Genomic DNA, 20,732 nt, shown 5'->3' with positions numbered 1-20,732 from the left:
ATAACCTAAGAACCCAGTGGAAACTAATGTGAGGAATCTCAACATGATATAGTGTGATACTTGTGGCATTCAACCCATTCTATTAGAAGAGAACCCTGCTCTTCTTAAAGCCCAAGGTTGGAACCATTTTCTAAGTCTTATTTGGAAGTTTTGAGCATTCAGGAAAGCCTGACTCTAGAGATGAGAGCAAGACTTTTCCAGAAAGGTTGTAAGTGAGGTACCATATTCAGGCCACAATGCCAGGCCCACTGAAGTACACAATGTAGTAGGAGCCGGAGTTGGATCTCAGCAGGCCAGATGGGCCTTTGTGCTTTGTAGAGGAGAGTCTACAAGAAAAAAGTGTTCATGAAGACTTATACTAGGTTCAATAATGTCCCCCCAAATCCATGCCTACCCAGAATGTGACCTTACTTGAAAGTATGATCTAATAGTTATCAAGTTAAGGTCATACTGAGATAGAAGGGGCTGTAAATCTGATGACTGATACAATATAATATGAAGAATATTTGGTCTCAGACACAGGGAAGAGAATGCCACTTGAATTTAGAGAACACACAGGGAGACACAGACTAGAATGCCTGTGAGAACATAGGCAGAAATTAGAGCAATGTGTTTACAAGCCAAGGAATGTCAAGGATTAAGGGCAAGCACCAGAAGCTTAAAAAGGGCAAGAAACAATTCCTCCTTGGAGCATTTGGAGAGAACATGGCCCTACTAAGCCCTTGATTTTGGACTTCTAGCTCCTAACACTGAGAGATAATGAATCTGTGTTATTCTAAGCTACCCAGTCTGTGGAACATTGTTGTGGCAGCCCTATGCAAGTCCAAGCAGTTCCACTTTAAGGAACAAAGAAGAGACAAGAGTCAAAGAAGACACACTAGAAAAAATAAGTATTTTTCCCCCAGCTGGAAGGAAGTAGTACTGTGAGTCCTGGTGTCAGGCAGATAGCATATTCAAGTGGATATGTGGCAGGGAAGGGAAGGAACAGCAGGCAGAGATAAGGAGAGTCATTGAGGCAGGTATTGGGCAGTAGAGAGGAGCAGGCCAGACCTCTCTATGAAGAATCCCCACAGATCTTCACAAGGCAAGGGAGAAAAGCAGTGCCTGATGCTGGAAGATCCTGGATGAACCACTTATGAAGAATCTGTGTGGACTTGGTGCACTGTCAGGCCATCCTGTTTATGTAACAGGTCTTTTAGAGCTTGCAAAAGCACAGATTTCCACATAAGGAAGCTTCCAAAACAGCCAGAGTCAGCCAGACTGAAGATAAAAATGACAACTACTCTTTTTTTAAAATACTTCCCATTCCCATCCAGAGGACGTGAAAGAGAATCATTCTTTTGGGTTTTGCTTTGGTGCTTTTCTGAAATGTACTTCTCAGGTGAGAGAAGTTTCAGGCTCAATAAGTTACTTACTTAGATTTCAAAATGAACCAAATTTTTCTTTTTCCTTATCTACCTGGATTTCAGTTGAGCACCCTTTTGATAAGGAAGGGAGGATGATAGTTACAGTAATACTGATGGGTATTGGAATGAACACAGCACCAGACCTGACTTTTATAAGTCTCATACTGTGGGCCAGGTACCAGGCAGGTGCTTCCACAGATTCCCATCAATGAGTATCCTCACAAGGCTTATGTTTTTTACCTTAAAGATGAACATGAATTCCAACTTCATCTGTGTCAATCTCAGGCATGACTGGAAAGACTCTTGGGGAAATAGCCCTCTTAGAGAATGTAAAATCCAGGACCATCTACTAGCTCTGCCACTGTAGGGCCATAGAAGATCTAGATCAATGTGCTGGGCAGTACACAAGGCTTATTCTGTTAAGTCTTGCTATTCAAGAGTTAAATTGAGACAGAGAAAAGATGGAAGTTATGAACTTGCAGATCTTTGCTAATGAAATTTCCAGCTGATGGCCAAAAAGCCTTAAGCCAAACCATCTGCTTCTTGGATACATGTACTGTGGCATGGCACCACAGCATAATCCGGCCATTAGAAAGCTCTATGTACCTAAATGTAATTAGGATGTATTAAAGACTGTCTTGCAGTTTTACTTAGCAACCAGTGGTATGTATCTGTGTTTACCATGCAATCCTAAGGAAGTAGTTAACTTCATTAACAAAAAGAGAACTTGAAATTGTTTTACAGTCATCTCTAAAGAATATAAATGATGTTTTCCCAGGTAAAATGTCATCAAATTATCATAAATGGAAGTGCAAAGAGGTTTGTTTTTCCTTTTCATATTCTTAGAATATGGTCTCCACAAAGGGTGACACAATCTAATGGTCTCAAATAGCATTTGAAATAGCTAAATTTGACTGTCATGCCTGTCAGCATCTTAGAAACAAGTTTCTTTTAGCCATTCATACCTATAGCATCTTTCTAAGTAGTGTACAAGACCTGTCTTTAGGTACTCAAGAAGGCACTAGACACATGCAGAAAAGCCTGCCCATGCAGAGGGTCAAAGGACATGGAACTAGAATATGCTGAAGATTGGTCACAAGATGTATTGTTCATTGCACATGTCTTGTTTAATCCTTGTCATCTATGGAGCTAATGTTAAAAGATGAACAACTTTCTTGTTAAACGTAGCATCTAGTATTTCATCTGTATGTTTGAAACAATAATTTCCACCCAAGTGTACCTCAAAGAGTAGAAAAAATATAGTATCAAGGTGATTTCAGAAGGTGTTTCAGAAGAATACTCTTTTTTCATGGGAATTTTGCAAGTTGTATATAAACTCAGTTCAGTCCTATGTTCTCGAACTTTCTGTTGTTGTCACCCAAATCCTTGTGGTAGATTCTTACCCATAGTTGTACCCAAGGGTTCATTCAAAATTATTACTTATTAAGGTATCATATGTAGTTAAGTGAAATGATCAAACCAATAGGATTTGGGTCTATAAAACAGGATATTTTGTATTTTCCCTGAAGTATGTCATTCAGGTATAAAATCAAGTATGTTTAGAGCAAAGGGATATTAGAAGAAAACTAAAAACAGAAGTTGTAACATTTAGTTTTATTTGACATTTCTTTTTCTGCAAAGAAAAATGGTGGCCATAAAATCATCAATAAACCTTATATGATAGAAAAATAAGTTTATATTTCTACCCTATATTTATCCCATTATCATTTGTCTATGGGAAAAAGAACCACCAGCTCACAAGAGGTGGTTTAGACCTGCTCTTCCACTGTCTTGAGGCTATTCCTATTGTCAGTGATGTATAAAAAATAATAAAGTAGCAGATGGCAACCTTATAAATCTCCATGAACAAATGGTTTAAATTAGAGGGAAAAAAGTAAAATTGATTGCTTTCTGAAAAGAACAAAGCAACAAAAAAAGTCATTGCAAGAAAATGCTTTCTGTGGGTTAAAAATGGTGTTAGGAAGTTTTGTTTTGGAATTCTTGTCATGCCTAGAGCAATATAAGGATTAAGGAAATGAAAACACAAATTTAAGTTAAATTTTTATAACGAGTTGGGTTCAACTCAGGGATATTTTCAAAGAAATAATGCCTGACTTGTGGACAGAGGAGCATGAGTCAGTCAGGAAGGAGGCAAGCAAAAAGAAAGATCTCTTACCTGATACTCAAATTCTACCCATATAGTCTCAATTTGGAACCAGGAGGAAGAGCAAGTTGGAAGGGAACATATCTGAGGTGTTACATTTTTGTACTCACTGTGACTTGCAGCTCCAAATAGAAATCTTCAATGCATTTGTATATTACTGGCTTCTGATAAACTAGAGACAGCCTTACATGTTAAGACATCAAACTGAAGAACACGTCTATCCTAATTACTAGATTTTTATAGCTTTTTTTCCCTAGTGAAATCCTGTGATTCTTCTAAAGCTATTATTTTTCAAATTCATTATATCTGTTCTACATCTACTTCCTTATCGTATGACTTTTAGAATAAACTTTTCTGTATCTACAAAAAAATCTTGATAGTCTTTTGACATTAAATCTATGGATAAATCTGGAAGGAAATTAACATCTTGACTGTGAGTCTCAATCCATGAACATGGTATGTCTCTCCATTTATTTAGGCCTTTGACTTCCTTCATCAGAATTTTCTAATTTCAATATATAGATCTTATATTTCCCTTGTTAAGTTTATCAGCTATATACATTTATTAAAAATAACTTTAAATAATTTTGGTCATTATAAGAAAATGCTTTCTGTGGTTTAAAAATGGTGTTTCCATGTTTTTTTGTGGAATTCTTATCATTCCTACAGCAATTTAAGGAATAAGGAAATGAAAACAAATTTAAGTTTTTATAACTAGATTTCTGTGTGCCCTATACAATATTATTGAACTCACTTTTTTTAGACTATTTTGTAATTCTTCATAGTTTTCTATGTAGATATCATGTTATCCACAAATAGGAATAATTTTGTCTTTCTAATTCTTTGACTTATCTCTGTGTGTTTGACTAAGCATTCTGTCTAATGTTAAATTGGAATGATAAGAGTAGACAAGAGAATAAAGGAATGTTTATTTTTTTAAAAATGCCATTCTTAAGGACTTTAAACCTATAAGAATCATAATTCTGGTGTCTTTTTGCTATGCCTATAACAATTAGTTTTTACTAGAAAATAGGCAAAATAACACACTTTTCTTTTTCAGGTTAGTATTGCTCTTTTTAAATACAATTACACTTAATCAGACTTGAGTTTGGTATTAAAATATTGTCATTTCTAAGTTTCATAGCATAGCTTAACAATTTAAATTGTAATGTCACAAAAAAGTGATTATTTATGAAAGAATAATTTTGTTTTCCTTTAAATTAATCCAGGAGTTGTGTTATAGAGCATATATTCTTGGGCTGGTGAGCGTGGCCTAGTGGTAGAGTGCTTGCCTGGCATGCATGAAGCCCAGGGTTTGGTTCCTCAGTACCACATAACACAGAAACAGCCAGAAGTGGTGATGTGGCTCAAGTGGTTGAGCGCTACCTTTGAGAAAGCCCAAGGACAATGCCCAGATACTGAGTTCAAGCCCCAGAACTGACAAAAAAATAACAATAATAAAATGTGTATTCTTGACATATTTGAAAATATTTCCTAGGAAATAGGGAGCGGTTTTCTGACCCTCTGTCTTATTTTCCATCTTTCTTTCACCTTCCACCCACCCCCCACCACTCCCTTCTTGCCTAAAATGTTTTTCATGTACATGACCCAAACAGTTCAGGGAAAGTTGCTTAGCACATACTTAGTTGTGAAAATGTAATCTCTGTATATGGTTAAAAATAGAATATTCCTATTAGCTGGAAAATTATAATAGGAGACATTGAAATGTAGCATTCATCACTAAGAAAGGACTGTTACATCATCCCATCTTTCCAGAAAATTTTAACCATGATTCCCTCTGAAGAGGAGAAACAGAAAATCCAGGAAGCTCAGCTGGCTAACCCTGAAGTTCCCTTGGGCAGTGCAGAGCAGTTCCTGCTCATGCTCTCGTCCATCAGTGAGCTCTCGGCTCGGCTCCACCTCTGGGCATTCAAAATGGATTATGAAACCACAGAAAAGGTAAGGACTTTGCACTAGATGCAAGTGTTCAGAAATCTAGGTGTTTTTTTTTTTTAACTAATGCCTATTAAATGAATACTAAGCGAATGGAGCACTGTTTTAAGCACAGGTTCAGAGGATGAGTTGATGATACTGGGTTTCATCACTAACACTGAATAAGGGAGCTGCCTGTGGTGAGTTATCAGCCTTCCAGTAATGGGTTATTCTAAAGTGCCTGCCTGGCATCAAATTCAGATGCCTAGTGAATTCCAAAGAAATTATTTTTAAAACTTAAAGAAAATAAACTTGATGGGGCTGGAAGTTTGGCCTAGTGGTACAATGCTTGCCTAGCAGGCATGGAACCAGTGTTTGATTCCTCAGTACCACATACATAGAAAAAGCCAGAAGTGGTGCTGTGGCTCAAGTGGTAGAGCTCTCGCCTTGAGAAAGCCCAAGGACAGTGCTCAAGCCCTGAACTCAAGCCCAAGACTGGTAAAAAATAAATAAATAAACGATCTCTATTGTAGGAAATTTGGAGAATCCAGAAAAATCACAATATAGGAAGTTAACTGTTGTCTTTCTGATGATAATCATCTAAGCTGCTATTGCCAGGTAGCAGGTAGCAGGAGCTTGGGTACCTTTTAGAAGAAAATGCTCAATAGCAAGAAGATACAGCAGATTGCAAGCAACTAAGAAGAGACTAGAAGAAAGAAGAAGGTCTTAGGAAACCCTTCTTAATTAGGAAGCCATCTTTTTTGGACCAGCAGTGGGAGGAAATTTTTAGGCTGTTTGGGAAGTAGTGGAGAAATGGACAGTAAAGTACAAGAGAGATTAGTTTAATGGGATTGCTGAGAGGAGACAAGCTCAGAAGCCCTGGTGGAAACGCTGTTAGTCCACAGAAGATGAACACTCTGTTCTCAAATCTAAAATCCACATATTCAAATCCAAACTTTCTTGATTACAAGTGAAAAAAAATCAGGTGACATTATTGCAGCCAAAATACACAAAAATAAAAAGCCAGGTGCCAGAGGCTCACACTTGTAATCCTAGCTACTTAGGAGGCTGAGATATGAGGATCATGGTTTGAAGCCAGCTGGAGCAGAAAAGTCTCCATGGGACTTTTATTCTCATTAACTACAAATCCCCCTCTTCCCCCCCCCCCCCGCCCTCGCCAAACCCCTCAAATTGGAAGTAGAACTGTTGCCTATGGCTCAAGTGGTAGAGCTCTAGAGCCGAGGGGAAAAAAATTCAGGGAAGACTCCCAGGCCTTAAGATCAAGGCCCAGAACTGGCACAAAAACAAAACACATTTTGTGTACTATAAATAGTATACAAAATTACTTTCAGTGTTTTGTACCAAGGAGAAAATGTTCAGCATGTGAGATTAACCTGTGCTATGGAGAAATATGATTTTTATATATTTTCTTTAAAATTTTTTTGAGAGCCCAAATGTACCTCTACTACCTTTTTTTTTCACTGAAAGGAAGTAGCAGAACCACTTTTGGACCTGAAAGAAGGAATCGACCAGTTGGAACACAATAAAACACTGGGTTATATCCTGTCTACTCTCCTAGCCATTGGGAACTTTCTAAATGGAACTAATGTAAGTCTTCCCCATCCTTTATCCTCCATTTTCCTTGTTATAAAATCATGTCATTTGCTGCTAGAGGATGTCTTTCTGGTTTCCCAAAGTAGATCAATCAACCCTTATGTCTTTTTTTCATATATTTTTATTGTAATTAATAGAATGGTTACATGATATTTGCCAGATAGAAGGTGCATTAATTCACATACATTGATTAATTCACATGTCTTGGTCCCCGTTTTCCTACCCTCCACCCCCATCCCTCAACTTGTTTTCCCCCCTTCCCTATCCAATTTCAGATAACCTAATACAAATATATCCGATATATCAGATAACAAAGTGAGATACTTTGCTGAAAATCAGAAGACATTTTGACTTTGAAATATTAGGGGCCATTAAAAAAAATCTTAACCTTGCTATGAGGACACTTAGCAAAATAAGCATATTCTTCTTCATAATATATGGCTTCTCCTGAAATCAATATTGGAATTTTCATCTATTTTCCCCTCAGGAAATAATCTCAGGATTATTTATCACTGAAATACTTGTGCCTATACACATCCGAATTTTTTAAAGCAATTTATTGTCATTGTTGTTGGTCTGGCTCTGTCCAGAAAGCAGTAGACCTGTGTGTGGAAAGGCCCAAAGAGGAATTGAGTGTTGATATTCAGATAGGAAAGATCCAGTCTCAGGGCACCCTGGTTGAGGATGTGGTCTCAGATGTAGTTCAGGGATGTGGTGGGAAAGAGTTAGTTGGAGTCTTACCTTCATTTCTAGTGTACCTGGTTCATCCATTGTCATTTAGAGAGGATGGACCATGTGATATAAGAGCTCAGCACCAGAGAAGCTCAATATTGGGCTGCTGCAACTGGGCATTGATTCTGACCATCTGTCTTATTCTAAGAGCTTATATGAACTCTATGTTTTTCATCTTTTACTTTATGTCATCGAACAGGCCAAAGCATTTGAGTTAAGCTACCTCGAGAAGGTCCCAGAAGTCAAAGACACAGTGCATAAGCAGTCGCTTCTCCACCATGTGTGCACCATGGTGGTTGAAAACTTCCCAGAGAGCTCTGATCTATACACAGAGATTGGAGCCATCACCAGGTCAGCCAAGGTACGTCCAGAAGCCCAGAGCAGCTGGCCGTGCTTGGCCTTTACTGTTGGATCTTTCTGAGAATCATCTCAGCAGCACACATGCTCTATTAAGAAAGACATTCGGTGCTGTCTGTGTTCCCTGCTCTGGAGATTGTGACTATGATTTGTTGCATGCCATTTTAAGATCTTTTTCCTATCACTGGTTCTGGGTCAGATTCTTTCCTACTGAGACATATCAGACAAGCCTGCAATCTAAGTTTTTACTCCTGCATCCTCTTTCTCGAGAGGGTTACTTGAGTCTCCCAAATAGTACAACTATGTAGTCTGTTTTAGGTGGGAAAATAGGTCAGAAAGACCCTACCTGGCTCCTCCTGAAATGTCCACAGGACCTACAGTAAAGCTTAGAGCCGGGGAAGAGAGCAGCCTGGCCATGCTGTCCACAGTTAGGATATCCCAGTGATCTTATGCGCATGGAATGTTTTTATAGGGCTGTAAACAGTATATATAGCATTGGTCTCAGCTAAAGTGAGTACAGAGTTTCTATCTTCATGAACATATGGTTTATTATAAAAGAGACAGCCACAAGATGTGTGCCAGAGAATCCTTGAGACAGAACTGGGAGAAACGAAGGTGGTGGAAGACACAGGAAGTTCACTGGGTAGGAGGAAACCCTTCAGGAGGGCACAGTAGCTAGACTTGCATGGAGGGATCTTGTGGAAACACGTGTGTCTGTGGAGCGGAAGCTCAAAGTTCCGGAATGCAGTGGAGTCTAGTATGAGACAAAGGGATGGGAGAAGGACGAGTGGGCAAGGAGTAGGCTCAGGGCATCCAGGGTCAACTTGCAGGTGCTCTCACTCTCCTGATCTGAGTCTATTTAACTAAAGTAGAAAAACATACAGCTAGCCGTCTCTCAGCTCTGAGAGCTGACAAAAAATATCACAGAACAGAGACCTCCATTAAACACCCCTATGCCATCTTATACTCTGCCATGCATTGTTCTATGGTCATTACAAATATTCATCATCAGTGTCCCGCTGAGTGACCCAATAGAGGTCTCTCCAGTTACCACTCCAGCTTCCTTTTGAACATCTCCTCATAAGAGGTTTTCTGTAGTTGTGTGTGTGTGTGTGTGTGTGTGTGTGTGTGTGTGTATGGTTTTGGGGCTTCAAACTCCAAGCCTTTCCCTTTTACTCAACTTTCCTGCTCACAGCTGGAAGCTCTTCCAGTCTGGCTTTTTTTTTTTTTTTTGGTAACATGAAGATGAAGATGGTTTCCTTCTTATGCATGATCCTTCAATTATACCCAGGGCCGTTCCCAGCTAAAGCAATCTGTAACCACATGGCCTTGAGCTAGTAGTCCTGTTATTATAGCTCATCATTGTGACTGCCTTAGCCCCCATCCCTCTTCAATATCAGTCCTTTCCTGAAAGCTAACTGGATGATGAGTTGACAAATAATAGTAACATAGCTTTCCTTGCCTCACAGTTAAGGTTACACAAGCCAACTCTGCAGGATGCCCCCTCACAATAACTTTAGCAACTGCCAAAGATGACTGCTGACCTGATCCTTGTGACTTGAAGCAGGAGGCCATAAAACCTTCCACATAGATTTCATTCCCAGAGGCTTTTTGGTTCCACAGCACAAGGAAATGCTCTTCCCACTAAATGTGATCAAGTATATATTTCAGAACTAAATAGTGCTTTGATTCATGTCACTTCATGCCTAGAAATTTTAAAAAGTGTTACCTTAGCCTTATCACAGTCCCCTTTTGTTATTCTAAACTACTTATACAGTACAAGCTTAATACACTTACCACTTACCAATACAGGCTTGGTGAGTGCTGTATAAACTCCCAAGCTTAATGATCCCCAGCTTAAAAGCTTGAATTTGGTTGCATTTCATGTTTGTATTTGCATACTCAATGTCTGATATGGTTATATACCAGTTCCTCCATGAGTGTTAGTTGGATGTGTGAATGGTGAGTAGAGAAAATAATTTTATAGTCAAATTGTAAAGGAGATCAGGAAGAGAATCTAGCTCCCTGGCATAATCAAATATGACCAGGGTGAATTATTTAGCCTTCTACAATATTACCCTTCTAAAATATTCCAGAAGAATAAGAATGTTCTGAAAACTTTTATGAGACATCTATTCAGTTCATCTTGTACTGTTTCTTCATTTCATGTTTTAATTTACAGTTCCCAAAGACTTGCATAATATTTATTTCCAAATAAGGCGAGAAGAGGTGATTCTGCATATTGGGTTCATTTGGACAGCAGTTTTATCACTGGATAAGTTGATGTCAAGATAATGACAAATACACATGTGAATAATTTTTAGGCCATGAATGTGTTTGCATTTCAAGATGCAAATTTGGTTTTGATGTTTGTTTCTTCCTGGAGGCACTTTGTCCTCCTGGTTTAGGTTGGTGTCTAGTTGTTTCAGTGCACTTGTAGTATTCTCTCTCTCATTTTCAGGTTGACTTTGATCAACTTCAGGATAATTTATGTCAGATGGAAAAAAGATGCAAAGCTTCATGGGATCACCTCAAGGCAATTGCAAAACATGAAATGAAACCAGTTTTAAAACAACGGATGTCAGAGTTCCTCAAAGACTGTGCCGAGCGAATTATCATTTTAAAGATTGTGCATAGGAGGATAATTAACAGGTACCTATATTGATTGATACTCTGAAAATAAGGATCTATAGGTCAGTTACAAAATTATTACTGTATTTTCTCCATACATGTGTACCTATGATACGGATGCTATTTCATGGACATTTATGTTTTTCTTACATAATAACGTAATACCATTGAATCTTGAAGTTGGTAGGAATGTCAAAGATCATCTGATGAAAAATAATCAGGTTAGGAATTATATCTAAAAGATCTCTAAGAAACCTAACACTGCCTCTATAGCTCTTCAGCAGTGTTACCTACAGAGAGCTTCTCATTTGCAGTTAGAAAAATTTTCCTTGCTTGGGGCCTGTGGCTCATGCCTGTAATCCTAGTTACTCGAGAGGCTGAGATCTGAGGATTATGGTTCCAAGCCAGCCAGAGCAAGAAAGTCCATGAGACTGTTATCGCTAATTAAGCACCAGAAAGCAGGAAGCAGCGTTGTGCCTAAAAATGTATAGCATTAGCCTTGAGTGAAAAAGCTCAGGGAGAACATCCAGGTCCTGAGTTCAAGCCCCATGACTGACAAAAAGAAAAGTTCTTCCTTTGTCCAGTCTTCAGTCTGCCCTCTGAGAACCTTCCAGTGATGGATTCTCTGTCAGCTGCTCCATACTTCAGGTGCCTGAGTAAGGGCTGAGCCCTGGCACAGGTGCCCTCCCCTACGATATCCTTCCTCAGAGTTACACTAGAGAAATAGCAATGTCAGACGAGGCCTTCTTCCATCTACAAGGAAGCTAGCTGGGAGTCTAGCATGGCTCTGTGGCTGTTTATCACTCTTTTAGTAAGTGTTGGCAGCCAGGACTAGAACCCAGGTGTTCTATTATCCTAGGCCCTAGGGTGTTTCCTACTTTCTTCTCCTTTGCTTCATTAAAGAATATTAGGACATTTTTCTCCCATTCCTTTCTCCTCCTCTTATCTCTCTTTCTCCGCTTACATTTTCTGTAAGCCACATCAGCCTTTCCAAAACATGATCCTCTTGTCTGCACATGCCCCCTCCTCCCAGCTGTGTCATTTGCTACTGGTCATCATACTTCCTTAGTTTTGACACAGACTGGTGAGAGAAGAAGGCTGATATTAAGATTTTTGGCTAGAACAGGGATAAGGGAAACAATCCAGGTTGATAGCAGGACTTGTAGAATTTAGTTGTTTAGCCATAAACCCTTCTAATTTCACATACTTTATCTAGACCTTTTATTTTCTCTCTGGATAGAAGAATTTCTTGAGGTTTTGTTTTGTTTTTATCCAATGTCATACTAAAAGAATATCCTTAACATGGCTAAAAAAGGGAGGCAAGGAATGTGACCTTTCATGCTTTATATGATGAGATTATTTCTCAACTTTAAAAAAACTACAAAAATAATTTCCTTTTGGAGTTCTATGAGGCTAGAATACTTTTATGAAAATCTTATAAAGCTATTGTGCCTGGTTTTCTTTTATCATAGACAGTTAAAAACTCAGAAGGGTACTAAAGCCAGGCACAGTGGCTCACGCCTATAATCCTAACTACTCAGGAGGCTGAGATCTGAGGATTGAGGTTCAAAGCCAGTCCATGAGACTCTTATCTCCAGTTAACTCAAGGGGTAGGATGATAGCCTTGAGCTGAAGAGCTCAGGGACAGTGCCCAGCCCCCCTCCCCAAAAAAGAAGGATATTAAGACATAATACATTTGCTCTAATTGTTCCTATATGTTCACTATTGGCTGTCCCATTAGGGAACACCAGGTTGGGCCAGAAATGCACTGTGGAAAGACTTGGAAAAAATTACACCAAGCAAAGTAAGCCAGACCCAAAGAAATACAGACTGCATGATTTTCCTCATTTGTAATAATAGTAAAAGACAAATAATTACTCTTGAGCATGATTAATAAATAGCACTCTCTAAACATTCACACAGTGAGACCATAGGAGGATATTCTTAGGTGAGTATCACAAGAGCTCCATGACTATATGACCACATAGAATGATGCTTATTAAAATGAACTCCAAGAAATAGAAACAAGAGGTTTTTATAAATTGTACTGTTTGTTGTTCTTCCCCCCTTTTTTCATTGGTTTATTCCTTTTTGTCTCTGTATTTGATTTCTGTACCCTTTGTCTTATATATAAGTCTATCTGATTTGGGAAGGGGAAGCACAGAAACAGTGAACAAAGGGTAAACTAATTCACTAGGCAATATGTTGGAAATAAACTATACAACTTGGGGAGGGGGGGTGACTGGGAAAGACTGACGGAGTAGGTGACATTGCCCAAAATGAAATGTACTCATTACTTGTCTTATATGACTGTAAGTTCTCTGTGCCTCACCTTTACAATAAAAATTAAAAATTAAAACAATAAAACATAGAGCTTCTTCATGACCCAGCGATTTCATTCCTGGGCATTTATCCAATAAAACATTTTTGTTAATTCTATATTTAAATTTAGATGCCCTCTGGATCTCAAAACAATGCTCGACATGTGGAGAATAAGAGATAGGTTATTTTTACATATAAAAGAGGACTCAGATCGTAAGAATAAGGTGACATAGTTTTCCAGCTGGGGACTAATACCGTCCTTTTGTTGATTTTTCTTTTATGTGGGTTTTGGATAGTGATCTGAGGAAATATACATACATATAATGTAGAAACAATATTCTATCCTATCCTCATGTCATATCATACACTATATTTTATATCCAAAATGTAATGTCAATTGGAGGTAGAAGCAAAGAAGACAGAGTATAAATGATGCAGGAATAACAGGAAGGTGCTGTTTTGCATGGATTGGTCAGAAAAAGCTTCTCTAGGGGAATGATGTTTGAGTAGAGAAATTTGGAATGAAAATAACATGACTCATAACTATGGTAAAAATAAGTAATAAGTAAATAAATAACTATAAATAAATAGCCATGATGAAAAAAATAATGTTCTAGGCATAATAAAAAACTGGTACTGGGGACCTCATGTGGTTCATTGTCCTCCCCAGTGGCTGGAATGACTTCCTTGCCCCTCCCACCATCATAAACCCTGCAGGAATCAGCTCCTTGGTCTGTATAGATCCAGGGTTTCTTACTGCCCAAGGTCCTGGAGCCCTGGCATAGGTTTATTCAAAGAATAACCAGGCATCCAGTGTGACTGGAGAGAGACAGAGAGGTAGCATAGCAGTGACAGAAGGCCTTGTGATTGATACTTGCTTGGTTTATCCATTCAGATATGGGTAGATATTTGGGTTTAATATTCACATTCTAGCTATTGTGAATAATGCTTCTATGAACATTTGTATAGGAGGTTTTATGTGTGCAGATTTTCAGTGCTTTTGAGTATAGACAAAAGAAAATTTCCTAGGTATACTATAGATGTACCTTTAATTTTTGGCAAAATTGCTGGACACTTTTCTGTATCTAAACAAACACTGACTAAACCATAGTTGTGATATTATTTTTTTTGCATTTTTACTAGAAAAGACTCTTGAAACATTCCCCCAAGAGTTTGGTCCATTAATTTCTTACGGAAAGATTTTAAATATGTCATTTTTTTCCTTTAAGCTGAAATCATGATTATGTAACATCTCTGTACTTCTCCTTTATAATAGCAATAAATTTTTTAAAAAATTTTTTTAGAAAACCAAAAAAAAAAAAAAAGAAAGAAAACCAAAGTCAAGAGCCTGATGCTGGTGGATCATAGATTTTTCAAGAGGCTGAGATCTTAGGATCAAAATTCAAAGGCATCCTAGGGAGGAATTCTGTGAGAGTCCTTTATTTATTCATTTACTTATTTATTTAAATTATCAGGTAATGTATAGAGGGGTTACAGTTACATTTGTCAGGTGATGGGTGCATTACTTCTCATACATTGATACCCCTTTTTATGTTTTGTCCCCATTTTCCTCCCAATTATCTTGTTTCCCCCTTTCCTTTCCCTATTTCAAATTTTAAAAAAGGAAAGCCTTATCTCCAATTATCTACTAAGAAGCCAGATGTGAAGTGATGGCTTAAGTGGTAAATTGCCAGCTTTGCACAAGAAAGCTACAAGACAGTGCCCAGGCCCTAAGTTGAAGCTCCAGTATTGATGACATACACACACACCACACACACACACACACACACACACACACACACACACACACACACACAGGAAAAAAATCTAACCCTGAAATAACTGCTGTTACTGTTTTTTCCTTGCAGATTCCACTCCTTTCTGCTCTTCATGGGACATCCTCCTTATGCAATTCGAGAAGTGAACATAAACAAGTTCTGCCGGACCATTAGTGAATTTGCACTAGAGTATCGCACTACCAGGGAAAGAGTTTTGCAGCAGAAACAGAAACGGGCCAACCACAGAGAGAGAAATAAGACCAGAGGGAAGATGATCACTGATGTAAGTTTCACAAAAACCAGTTTCTTCATGTTATTTTTTGTTTCTGTTTTTGTAAATAAGATTCACAATAAAGCTTTCCCACAGTTTAAGAAGTTCTGTGATATGGAAGAAAAAAATCTCTTTTAAAAAAATGGTCTTCCTCTATTTCTAGGAATGTCTAGTCTGTGAAAAGTGAAGCCTATGTATGACGTGTAAAATTGAGATGGTGTGGTTGGAGGAGAAATGCATAGTCCATTTTGGTGTGTTGTATGAAGACTGTGCCACAGTTAAATATTTGGTAAAATCAGAGAAGGAAAGTGCCAAGGGAAGGCTCTGATCACAGGAAGACAGAGGGGTTCTTAATTTAGGCATGCTTGAAGATTTCAGTCATCACCATGTTGTATAGTCAGTCAGTTACATAGATCACTCATCTGGGGCATGTAAATTGAGAAACTGATGTAACTGTTTCCACAATGTGATCTGATGGGCCTTTAGCTCTTGAAGTCACAGAATGTTAGCAAGAAAAGGTATTCTGGAGTACAGTGAATCCAGAAGTATTCTTACAGTACCATGAGATGTCTCTGGATACTTACCTATGCCCCTGTTCCTAAGTTGTTCATCTCTTCCAAGTCAGCTGAGCCCTGAGCGTAGTTGGGTACCCAGCATGCTCCATATGTGGAATGAAGGGAGGTACACAAACAGTGAAGATAGACAGAGCTTGTCCCTTTATGCAGTGTGCCTTTGTGAAATATGGAACCCAGGTTGCTAGCTCTTTCTTTTCTTGTAAGCTAAAAGCTTAGGTTCAAACAAAAAGAAGAAAATTATCTTGAGTTCTCCTTTCTTCACCCTTTCTTCTTAAACAGATGCAAAAAAGTAAATAAAATCTCCTCTAATGCTGACAGATCATATTTGGAACTACTTGAATGCCTCTTCAGTCTTTTTTATCATTGTTTATATCTGTGCTTATGAATTTCTTTCACCTGTGCAGAAATTGGAGCAATACGCAGGTTCACTAATAGAAGGAATAAAATGAGTCGAGGGTTAAGCTATGGGGAGTATTATCACCCCTGGAGAGGTTTAAGCTTCCTCTGAGCTCATGTCAGGCAGATAACTTTGGGGAGGAAGAAAAGCAATTAAGGAGACTTCATGGAGGCTGTCTTCTGCAGCCAGAGGTGTGTTCGTGTTGTAGACAAAACAGAGGAAATGTGGTTATTTCTGTCTCACAGAGTCCACATTCCTGAGGGGTCTTTTACATGCAAATCCAGATGTAGTGACTTAGACATTTTAATGTACTTTAATGGCAATTCTAATGAGAGCAGTGGACTAATAGTCCCCTTAACTGTCTACATCCATTTACACCTCTTATTTCCTTGGAACTTTCTGGAGCCTTAGAAGGCACCAGACTCTTCTCTAGAAGGAGCCGTTCCCAAAGCTCCTGGCAGTTCTGAATGCCCTGCCATTGGCTAAAGGTCTGATGTCTTTTGATACTGGTTTCTGTAGGATATCTACCCTCCTGGAGAATTCAGAAAGCAAACTGAACCACTTGGCCTATATTTCATTCCAAGGTGTTACTTTTAAATGTTTTATTTTATTTCATATATTTTTATTGTAATTAATAGAAGGGTTACATTATATTTGCCAGATAGGAGGTGCATTAATTCACATACATTGATACCCTTTCTCATGTCTTGGTCCCCAATTCCCTCCCCCCCCACCCCCACCCCTCATCTTGTTTTCCCCCCTTCCCTATCCAATTTCAAATAACCAAATACAAATATATCCAATATATCAGATAACAAAGTGAGATACTATAACAATATGAGATAACCAAGGGACAGCAAAAGAGATAAGAGATATGTTTTAAAAAGAACTCATTTACTTTTGTGGAAATGAGACACATTGCAGAGCAAAAGAACACAAGCCCAATATGCTTATAAGTAGGAAAACACATCAAAATTTCTTGCCAAATTCTTAAGATTGTTTTTAACAGATCCCACTAATTTTTAAATTGTTTAGCCTTTGAGAATATTTAGTTTTCCTAGTCATAAACAGATGTAAATATTTCTAGATTTTTATTCAATAATATTTAAATTCTCATTAAAAGAATTAAAGAGAGTTTAAGAGAATTAAAAGGACACGGAGCCCTGTGTTAAGAGGTCACAGTAGCATTTGTATAGAATGACTGCCATCTGCTGGAATAGTAGAATATTGTCACTAAGGCAAACTGGCTTCAGAGACTCCAGCTCTCCCATGAGAAGCATTTGTATGTGTCCAGAATTACAGTGGCATCAAAGAAGATGTAAAGAAAGCTTATAAGCAAGGATGTCATAGTTTTGTTGGAAAACAACATATATACAACAGATCCCAAAGCCACACAATAATTAGATTAATGGAACCTCAAATATTAGATCTAAAAGACGTTTTAGAAAACTCTGTAATGGGATATGTTTCTTACAGATGTGCTGAATAAAATGAGGATGAAGTGATAGCAGTTAAACTAACATGATACATCTAGAGTAAACTTTGGAGGCATCATTTTATAGAGTTGGGCTTGTATCAGCTCTAGGGAACTGTCTCTCCTCCACTCTTTCTGCTCGTAGTCACAAACCAGACTTAACATTCCTTGATTCGGGGAGTACCAGGCGGGGCTTAATTAGCCATCTTCCTCTTTCTGGTTCAAGAGCAATAATGACAGAGATATAACAGCTCTGGGCCTCTATGCTCCTTTCTTCTGCTGTCCTAATCTGAATGGGCTGCGAGTGGAAAGTATGAAGACTCCATGGGGCAGAGCACTGAATGGGGCCCCCTAAACTCCCTAAACTCCAGCCTCTTCTCCTATGGAAAGAGAATGATGATTACTTTAAGGGCTGTACAACATCTTGCACTTGTGCTGGTTGCTAAAAAACTGGCAGCCATCCTGGTTAAATAAATCAGCCTAAGACCAAAAGGAAAAGAAAAGGATAATGAAGCAGTTCTGTTGTCTCTTGTCACAATGCCATTTGGGTAGAACAGTGTGGAATGTGGTGCCCTGGAAGCTGTCTGACATTTTAACTTCCAAACACATAGTCAGTTCTCAAAGAACTTGGGTCTGATATAATCTGGGTGGAAATACTTAAATTGAAGGTATGTTTAATTTAAATCAAGGGATTGATATGTCTTTTTCATCTCCCATTTGTATTCAGCAAGCTATGTTATGTAACTTTAAAATAACAAAGTGACATCTGGTAAAATAATTGCAAGCATAGAGAATCAGTCCCAGTGGCCACCGTGAAAGACAGGTGTGGTTTTATAAAGAGCTTAACTTCATGTGTCTGAGGAGAGAATAACTTGATACATTCTGCTTGGGAGTTGTTCACTTGTGCTGTGTGGCCTATGTGTGGATAATGCGACATAGTCCAAGCCCAGCAACCTGACATGGAAAGGGCTAACACTCAGGATGAGAGAGGAAAGCAACTGATGACAGAGCCTGGTAAATGGAAGCTGGTCCACTTACTGAGCTTTAGTGACCCAACAGAATATAGCCAAGTATATCAGGACTCTGAACAGGGAGTAAAACTGATAATGGTGAGAGAAACCAGATAAGCTCATTGTTGGTCCTATGAATTGCCCCAAAAGGTTGTCCTGGAGCCCTTCCAGTCCTCACTGCCTCTGGTCAGGGCTGGACTCAAAACTCACAGAACAAGTATCCAGATAAGAATAGGAGAGCTCCCTGGTTTCTGGTGGCCAGTTCCTCCTTTTAAGAATGTGATATGATGTTGAGATCTCATCTGTACTGACTTCTGTACCTTCTAAGAATCCTTCTTTTCCATCCTGTCCTGTCCTGTCCTGTTCTGTCCTGTTGGGTAGACTGATGACGAGGATGAAGTGGAGGTATGACCGTTTATACATATGAAGAATACCACATTTGACTTTTTTCATGTGTGCTGTAGCATCTAACTTAACATCGTCAGCATGAAGTGTCTGCACCATTCGGAGCTTTAAACCATGCATGGACATTTGTTTTTACTGGTTGATTTTTGTGTGGTCACTAACTACCTAATGAGCTGTCATCATACTGTGTATGCTAGAAGGGTTAACTGTATTTTCCAAGCCATCTGTGACTCTAGGTGAATCATTAGCCCTGCCACTAGTGGCAGGTCCAGTGACTCTCTTCATACTTTCCTTCCAGTGCCCCTTCTGAGCCTTTTATAAGTTCATTGTGAAAACTGAATTCTACAATAGCTATATGTGTGTGCTGAGTATAGAGGCACTCACCTGTAATTCCAAAATTCAAGAAGGTAAGACAGAAAGGATCAAGGCTAGCCTAGACTACATAGTAAGATCTTGTCTCAATAAAAAATGAATAAAATGAAGTAGAATAACTACACAAAGAGTCCTAAAACTAAAATGAAATGGCCAAGAACAAGGCCAGAGCCTTGGTCACTACTCTGTGGACATTCTCTGAAATGTGGCCATTTCTTTGACTAGATCCCGTGGCATGTATGTAAAACTGGGAGGGTTGGGGTTCCTCACCTTAGAACCAGAAACCAAACTGGGGGCTGATTGACCATGAAAAATAAGGAGTTCAAGTCACACAGTTCTGTACCCTGAGCTCTGTAGGTGTGGCTGAAAAGAGTTTGTCTGACTTTGGGGGTTTAGCCTGGATGTTTGGCATTGTGTACATATAGTACATATAGTACATATGCCTATTTGTCCAGGTAGAATTAGAATTAAAGAAAATCATCATGGGTTTGCAATGCATTTTTATCTAAACAACTACATTTTTGACAAAACTAAGAATAATGAGTGTTGCTGAATTCCATGTGGGCTCGGATTTCTGCATCATGTTCTGGCACGTAGCCCACTTGAGTCTTTGGCCATTTAGTCTGACAGGCCCTCAGTTTACTTTTCTTCAAAAGAAGTCTAGGCAATTTCTTCCCAGCTCTTAGCTGGAAAGATAAAGCTCAGGATATTTGATTAAGAAGGCATATTTTAAAAATTAAAATAAAAAGTCAAAGAAGAAAACAAGAAGGCATATTTTAGCTCTAAGTTTGAGGCTCAGTAAGTCTGTCCTCAGAGTTGTAATCTGTCATCTTAAGTAGACACCCAGTGGGGAATCTGAGCCTCACAGAGACCCATGCCAGGAGATAGGGGCAGTGGCTTTTCTTTCTGACAGTAGATCTGTGCACAGTTGTTTTGTCACCAGTCAATAACCTCATTGACTGTCAACCGCATGGGTGTACAGAATATATACAAACACAAAAAGGGAAAGTTTTCCGTAGCCGAAAGTATCCTAAGATTGAGTTGTCTCTGGGGGATCAATTCTGCTTCACATGCTTATAGCTTCCTTTGGTTTTGCAGTCTGGCAAATTCTCTGGTAGTTCTCCAGTGCCACCACCACAGCCACAGGGTCTGAGCTATGCTGAAGATGCAGCAGAACATGAGAACATGAAAGCTGTGCTGAAAACCTCATCCTCTGTTGTGGAAGATGCCTCCCCTGTGCCCATTCGTACTCGCAGCCGAGTAAATCGAGGTAACTCTGGGACTGGGCTCTT

At 38.8% G+C, this 20,732-nt stretch overlaps 1 protein-coding gene across 10 annotated transcripts in view; it reads left to right on the top strand.

Moving 5' to 3' along the window:
• The window catches only part of Fhod3 (formin homology 2 domain containing 3), a 400,155-nt gene that overhangs the window by 363,903 nt on the left and 15,520 nt on the right, over window positions 1–20,732 (top strand). For all 10 annotated transcript variants that reach the window (XM_090353236.1, XM_090353234.1, XM_090353233.1 and 7 more), the window contains 6 exons: window positions 5,347–5,529; window positions 6,991–7,110; window positions 8,048–8,209; window positions 10,667–10,857; window positions 15,027–15,219; window positions 20,539–20,710. In XM_090353236.1, coding sequence (XP_090209362.1) covers window positions 5,347–5,529; window positions 6,991–7,110; window positions 8,048–8,209; window positions 10,667–10,857; window positions 15,027–15,219; window positions 20,539–20,710 — 1,021 coding nt within the window. The remainder of the gene's footprint in view (window positions 1–5,346; window positions 5,530–6,990; window positions 7,111–8,047; window positions 8,210–10,666; window positions 10,858–15,026; window positions 15,220–20,538; window positions 20,711–20,732) is intronic.

Source organism: Megascapheus bottae, chromosome 19 (assembly GCF_031878675.1).
Source record: "Megascapheus bottae isolate mThoBot1 chromosome 19, mThoBot2.hap1, whole genome shotgun sequence".
Classification (NCBI taxonomy): Eukaryota; Metazoa; Chordata; class Mammalia; order Rodentia; family Geomyidae; genus Megascapheus; species Megascapheus bottae.
The sequence above is the reverse complement of the archived record's forward strand: the minus strand, read 5'-3'. Positions and strand labels throughout refer to the sequence as shown.